The sequence below is a fragment of the Penaeus japonicus genome, unplaced genomic scaffold (assembly GCF_977035675.1).
Source record: "Penaeus japonicus unplaced genomic scaffold, GWHDUDI00000001_assembly GWHDUDI00000031, whole genome shotgun sequence".
Taxonomy (NCBI): Eukaryota; Metazoa; Arthropoda; class Malacostraca; order Decapoda; family Penaeidae; genus Penaeus; species Penaeus japonicus.
In genome coordinates, this window is record NW_028234433.1 from 17709561 (window position 1) to 17717060 (window position 7500).

General features: G+C 33.5%; 2 protein-coding genes across 2 annotated transcripts in view; one reads left to right on the top strand and one right to left on the bottom strand.

The window, feature by feature from the left end:
* The first annotated feature begins 77 nt into the window (after window positions 1-77).
* LOC122256734 (tetraspanin-1) lies at window positions 78-7353 on the top strand. Its single transcript, XM_043021620.2, has 6 exons — window positions 78-225; window positions 2055-2246; window positions 2444-2626; window positions 3456-3611; window positions 3757-3852; window positions 4024-7353. Exons 1-6 carry the CDS (start codon window positions 178-180, stop codon window positions 4153-4155), a joined length of 807 nt encoding a protein of 268 aa, XP_042877554.1. The 5' UTR covers window positions 78-177; the 3' UTR covers window positions 4156-7353.
* LOC122256733 (uncharacterized) overlaps window positions 6754-7500 on the bottom strand; it is an 8145-nt gene continuing 7398 nt past the window's right edge. The window contains exon 6 of the mRNA XM_043021619.2: window positions 6754-7500. This exon is cut by the window's right edge and continues 544 nt beyond it. The gene's annotated coding sequence lies outside the window, so the exon portion shown is untranslated.

A 7500-nucleotide genomic window follows, 5' to 3' on the forward strand; every position in this document is an offset into this window, starting at 1 on the left:
CAATATATATATACATATCAAACACATCCCGTAAAATCCTCGGAAGTACAAATATTATCTCCAAACACACATCCATTCAAAAAGCTGCAAGGTCAAAACGACCGAAACAAATATGCTCGCCGGCAACCGCTCCGAGATCAGCTGACGGAGGCGGACTCGAGACAGCAGCACGGAAACATGGCTGTGGCGAAGTACATCGCATTTGCTGCTTTTATCATCTTTGCTGTGAGTATTTTTGGAGTTTGGCTAGAGAAAAATGATGACGAAGGATTTGATAACGTTGTGATGTAAGAAGGAGTCGATAACAGACGGTTTTTAGGTCGTGTGGCGTGATAGGCCCAGGGAGAGGAGGGAGTGTTTACCCCAAAATTTTTACTTGGTAACAAAGAAACGTAAATTTACGACTAACGTTAGGGTTAACAGGAGTAGTAGGTATTACTATCAGTTCACATCTGAAATCAACATTTGGGGAAATAGCGGCTGTAATCGATGAGAGAGAGCTCATACTTCTCGCATTGATTTAAAGCCGATGAATGTTTTAGTGTTTACATTGAATGTTTGCACAGTGTTGAGGCATGCACTTCCTGAAAGATAATTTTATTTCGTCTTTTCGTCAGTCTGCAGCTCTTTCGCGATTTCTGACAAAGGAAATGTGGCGCATTAAGGGTATTGAGCAAGGGAGGTCATCAAGCATGGTTGACAATGATTGAAATTGAATTTGCAACATATTTTTATAAATACAAAAGGGTGGTATGTTTGTTGTACAGTTACCAGAGACTTTCAGTAGCTTGCTGAGAGAAAGGAAATGAATGTCAGTGATGTCAGATTTCATTCTTGTTTCAATTTTTATTATGTACACTTCATGGAAATTACTACAGCTATTGGAAGGTCTTATACATTTGTGATATTTATTATAGCAAATTCAGATATATAAGTATTACTAGAGATTAAAAATATTATTCTGTACTATACTGTAACCAGAGATTAAGATATTCTGGGCATTTACTGGAAAAGGGAATAAGTGGTGATAGGATTAATTATTTCTCTCTCATTTTATGGGCTACTCATAATAATGTACTGTTTTAAGACTAGGTATCCAAAATATGTTTGCAAGTATATTTGTATAGTTTTGTCATATTACTTATCCATGCTGTGCTATTGAAATATAGCTGATACTTGATCTAGGGTTCTGGTTGGAAAAAGCAAATTTAAGATCTAGAATGTAGTAGTATTTATAAGTGTGTCGTACCTTTAAAGATTATCTGAAGAGGTTTTAAGCAATTATTTAGAATAAGACTACATGAAGTGATGCTGTGACCTCCACACTTCACACTTCACACTTACAAAGCCCCTCTCCTCACATGCATTCATAAAGATAGAGTTTAGACTTGTTCCTTATTTGATACTAAGATGCCAAGAAGGTTTACAAGCTCGATCTTGAAAGAGAATACAAGGCGGATATTCGCAGGTCTTAGCTGAAGGAACATACATCTGCAAACTTTGATGAGTGTTTGTTGCCTTACCTTTTATTTTTTTCTGCAGATTATGTTTTACACTTAGTATTTAATCATTTGATCTATGTGGCCTTAATTTAGTTTTTCTCCATCTTCATTTGGTCCTATTTTACATATTTATTTCTTTTTTTTCACCAAGAAACCACTGGGGGACAATTTTTCTATCAGATTAATTATGACAAATAAGGTGATAGCCAAGTTTATAGCCATGTATTTCAATTAATTATGGTGTCATAGTCAGAAGTCTTTATCTGAATCTTGTTGTGAAAATATGGATATAATAGTGTTTTGTAGGATGTTCTCTGGCTTCAGTGACAGGACATCTGACAGTCGCATGACCTCAGGAAGATGATTGTACCAGTTGTTAGTGGTTGGCATTTTCTTATTTTCAGTCTTTACCTTTATTGCTTTCCTTTCCTTTTTCATTCCTTTAATTTGCTCTTCGTAATCCCTAACATTTCTCTATTGTTTCTTTGATTTCTTTCCCGTTTAATTACCCAGAAATATATATATTGAGTAACAAAAATGGATTTTTTACAGGGCACGGGTATAGCAGTTGGCTATACCGGTGGCAGTTTGTTGACAGCATATGTAGCCTATCTCTCCCCATGGCTCCCTGGTTGGCTATGGATTGCAGTGGGAATAATCATGGTCCTGGGTGTTGGAATAACTGCCACAAGCACTGCGGGAGCAATTGCAACACTGGCCCCAAAACCTAAAGCATTCAAAACGGTAAGAACTTCCTTCATTAAATTTAGGGAGACGAAGTGTTTAATTTTTGGATTTTAATTTTTTTTTCAATTACCTTTTTATGCAACAGATTTATTAAGACATACTCTTAATAAAATTCAAATTAAGCTCTTTGTGGCCAAAATGATAAATAAGTTCTACATAATATGATTGTGAAGCAATCCCAACTTGTCTTCCAGTGTCTGTCCCTGCTACTGCTGATGGTTGTAACAGAACTTGCGGGAACCACCCTTGTTTACAAGAAGCAACACGTACTCGGCCAGGCCCTCAGTAGCTACATGGCTCATTCCATGCATGTCACTTCTGTTGACTATGGACTTAATGTCTCTGATACACAGCTATGGGATGAGATCCAGATGGAGGTATGAACACTTGTGATGGTAGTGTAAAAGCTTTCTAAGAATATTGAGGTGTGAAATAATGTTGAAAGACATTTTTGGTTTAGGTAATGAAGCTTAGGTAATTATTATTGATATATGCAATTAGGTAAATTAAAAAGAGTAGTCTAGTCATATGTAATAATTTCTGAATACAGTAAATATGCACCAGTTGGCAAGATAACTTATGGTACTACCATTACACTATCTGCACATACTGCACATATTATATTCCTGAATATTACAGTTACTGACTGACTGTAGTAATACTTATGCTCACTATGCCAGATGATAATAACAAATTGCTCACGCTAATGTTTACCTGCAAACCTCTGTTCATCCTACACCTGCATATCATATTGTTCTTGTAGTACTTGCTTTGATGTTTGTGGGGACTTTAAGGGAATAATTACGTATAAGGGAATGCTGGATAGACCCAGGCAATAAGTAAGAAGTAGAAGTTATTGGTCATCATCAGTGTATCTTGTTATAACATACATTGACTGCTATTAAGAAATACAGTAATTGCATTGTTTTCTAGAATTGTAGGAGCATTGATCACTTGTAAATATTTTGAATTTCTAGGTGTTATTAGTAATGTTTATTCAGTATTTTGTCAGTGTAAAACATAGGTGAAATATATTTGTGATAATTATTCTAATTGATGACAAATCTGATGAATTGAGCGCTGCTGTCTTCATCCATCTATGTTTATTCCAGGTTTTACCAAAGATAAACTGTCTTTGAAGGAGGGATCTGTTCTGATTTATAAAGTTTATATACTAAGATTCATTAAGAGACCAAAATTTTGCAGATGAACTGCTGTGGTGTCGTCTCTTACAAGGACTGGTTCCTAACAACATTTGGTAATGGTACAGACGTGCCTGACTCCTGTTGCCTCCTGGTTGTAGAAGGCTGTGGAAAGGATGTTGCCAATTTGGCAGTCCCTGATGATGAAGTGATTACAGAGGTGAGGACATTCTAAGTGTTCCATTTTTTTTAGTATTTTTAGATCTATAACCAAGTATTATATTTTTGTGAGTTACAAAATTGTCTTGAGACTTCGAATGTTATGTTAGAAATGTGTATTCAAAGAATATTTTTATTTTACACAGGGATGTCTTCCAACTGTGCTACATTCCATTGGGATTGATTACCACAGTTTGAGTAGAGGAGTTTGGCTGCCTGTTTGTGCCATGCATGTAGCTTTGGTAAGAGAATGTTTATATAAATATAAATATAAATATAAACAAATATATTATGTCAAACACTGTAGATGTGTACTAATACGCTCATATTTCTTTGTTTAGGCTGAATTCTAGTGATGGATGTCTTTACAACTAATTGTTTCAAGTTTTATGTATGTTTCCCCTTGTCAACAGATGGTGCTCCTTGTGGCTACTTCCATGTTCCTACAGGAGAGCTACACGGCTACCAACCTGCGTGCTTACTCCATGTCATCCAGTGCAGTTGATAACAGTCACAAGTACCACCAGTTGGATGAGGATTGTTAAAAAATACCCAGGAAAGAGGAGGAAACCATAGCAGTGTAATGTGATCTGATATGAATGATCTACAGTTCAATTGATGATTATGACTCTTGGTTAGTATTATTGGTTTTAGCTCCCATGTTTTGGGATATTTTAATGTGCACTTTCTTGTGTTTACATGTGTAGATTTATCATTTGCATTCTCATTAATTTTTATTCTTGTTTATTTTTTATATTGTGAAGGAAAGTAATGGCCATCATTACTCTTACAATTTTATTTATGAAAGAAATACTTTTAGTTACATTTTTTATTACTTTCGTAGCTGTTTGTATATTTTGGAAAAGATTCTATTTTTAGGCCTAAGTTGGTATTGTGCTCTCAAGAGTTTATTCTAATTATTTATTGAATAACATTTACAGATGTAATGGATAATGAATTGAACTGCATTACATTTTTGTATTGGGTAAAAAAATGGTTTATACTAGCAAGGTTGTACTTAAAAAGTATACTAGTTGATAAGATGTACAAGTTATTGTTTCTTTATCTTGTTTTTTTTTTTCATGCTTATGTTGTTCTTTAACAGAAATGGCTGTATTATTTAAAATCTGAACAGTAAGGCTATAAAAGTATATATAACTATTAGTCATATTTTGCACAAAGTTCAGACATTAACTTATGAAATGTTTATGTGCCTTGCTATTAGACCTGTGATGGGTTTTCCATACATGGTAGAGGAAAAGAAAGTAGTGAGTATGAGGCATTGACTAGAAAGAGAAAAGCAAAGTATGAGAAACTGAAAACACGTCCAAGTAGATGAGTTGTAAAGTTAGACATTTTTCATCTCGTCTTTGCTTCACCCCTTTAGTGGAGTTAGTATTTTCCTTGTAAAAGGTATGCCAATGATAGCATCCTAAACTACACCTCTCTAACGAATATAATGAGTAATCACCCCCCCAAGTAGTGGACATGCTATAAATACCTGCTTACTAGTAATAAAATAGATATGTATGCAGTACCAATGTGTGCAAACAGGAGCTTGAGATGAGTTTGATTCTTCTTTCATGTTTCTGAATTTTTCAGTTTTTGGCATTTTAGTTAGGTAAGGTCTTTTACTTGTTTATTGCTGATTCTATAGTTTCCTCAAAAAAAGAAAGAGGAAGAAAATTATTATTTTCTTTGTGCAATACCTTGAAGCATACTATTTGGTACTCAGTTAGTGAGATCCATTCCTGTGACTCTAGTTTGATTAGGTTTCATATCTAAGCATATTATTTGTTTTTTTGGTGGAAGGATTCTGTATATATACCTTAGACATATAGAAGGCTTAGATTTCGCTCACTATATGTAACAAATGTGATATTGAAACTATACTGTAACAAAAAAAATTGACATTTTTTCCATTGTAAAGGCAGATACAGTTCATTAAGACAAAAGTGTGCATGTGTATGTGTGTGTGTTAATGTGTGTGTGACTGGCTGTTTATGAGATTCTCAGGTTTAAGGATCTAATGAAAAATTTCTAGTTTTTACCTGGATGTGAGATATATGAAATATGCAAAAAATGTAGATCCATCCTGTAAAATAATTGATCAAAGTTGTAATTGAGCTTTACAGTAAACTTTTATACTTGGAAAATATACAACACAAGAGTTTACGAGAATTTTCAAGGGCTACACAAACATACCTAATGTGCATAATACATAATCAAAATTAGGAAGCCAGAAATTATTGATAAGGGAGAAGTTTAGAGTATTGGTTTATATGATTGAGAGAGAAGAAATAGTGTTGCATAGTACTACTTAATTATAGTTTATGATGGAACAGTGTGTTTTTTTGGAATGAAATATAAAATGTAATATAGTTCATTAAGTGGAAATTTCAGCGGGACATAAAAATAAAATACTTGCTAGTCAGAAAGAGAGTGCATGCCATTTCCCTTACACATGTATGCATGCATACACACAGATTTGCGCACACACAGATATGCATACAGACAGGCATACAGTTACATACAGACATGAATGTAGATCCGTGCAAACAAAATTCTTTCTCTCGCACTTATTCCCTTCAAGTAACTGACATGGATTAGAATGCAAAATCTTGTGTTTTTTACTTGGGTAATCTTCCCATGTTATAATATTCAGCTAAATAGAAGCATCCAAAAGATCACGATAACGTATAAGGGAACATGCCTGCGTGTTATGATTAAAAAACTTTGGACAGCTTTTCTTTTCCACGACTACAAATAAACATTGTATAGAAAGTCCCCTTCATTTTGTGACGTGTTCAGCACTGGCCATTCTGGTGTTTTGTATGCAATGTTTTATGCACATATTCAGGAATCCTCATTGACCCTAGTTTTGAAGACTTCGTGTTCATGTTATGGATGTTTTACATTATTGAATATTAGAACCCTTGAAAAAAAAAGGATATATATTTCTCCCCATTAATTGATAAGTGTAGTTGTTCATATACTTAGCAGTTTAGAATTTTCTTGGAAATTTAATAACACTAGCTCAAACAAGAATGCCACTTTTAATTGATAATTGATATTACTTTGGTTTGCATAATGTTGAAATGTAGGAAAGACAAATATTTATTTTGTGTTTTTGTAAATTCCAATTGGTAATTTGCATGGATTTTTTTTTAGAAAAAAACATGGGAAAATAGTAAAACAGTTATATTTAGAAAGATTTAAGGCCTGACTTTTAAACTAAGGCAAACATACAAAGTCACATGGAATATAATTTTTAATGTATGTTTGTGGGCATATTTATAATATGCTTCCAATTAGGCATTTGTCTCTCTGCTAAGGGTATTGATACACTAAATTTGTCTATGAATCTATTAGTAAATGCAATTGAAAAGAACTGTCTTTAATGGTTGGATATATTGAAATTGGGGGAGGATATAAATTGTTTATAGTATCATAAGCAATCTCTAGCTATGGAAATTTTGTATATTTCAGCTCTGAACTCCAAAGTCTCTTGCTATGAATCTCTTTTCCTGATTTCAAAGAATTGGTAACTTCAGCTTTATAAATCTTGATAGGTTTGGATTTGCATCATCCAGTATTTTTTATTATGAAAACAATCACTTGCAAAGAATACATAGGTTGCACATTATATTATAACAAAACCAGTATCAGTACAGAGATTTATATGATATGGCAGATATTTTGTGTATATTATGGATTAAATAAAGTGGCTTTGATATATGGATTATCTTTCTTTTATTTTATAACCTTATGTATGGTTATAAATTATTCCTTAAATTCTAATAGTGAGGAATTTACACATGTGGTGGAAAGAAAAATATATAATGAAATGGTATTATTCACTTGCCCTTTTTTCCTCTTTCTGAAAAAAA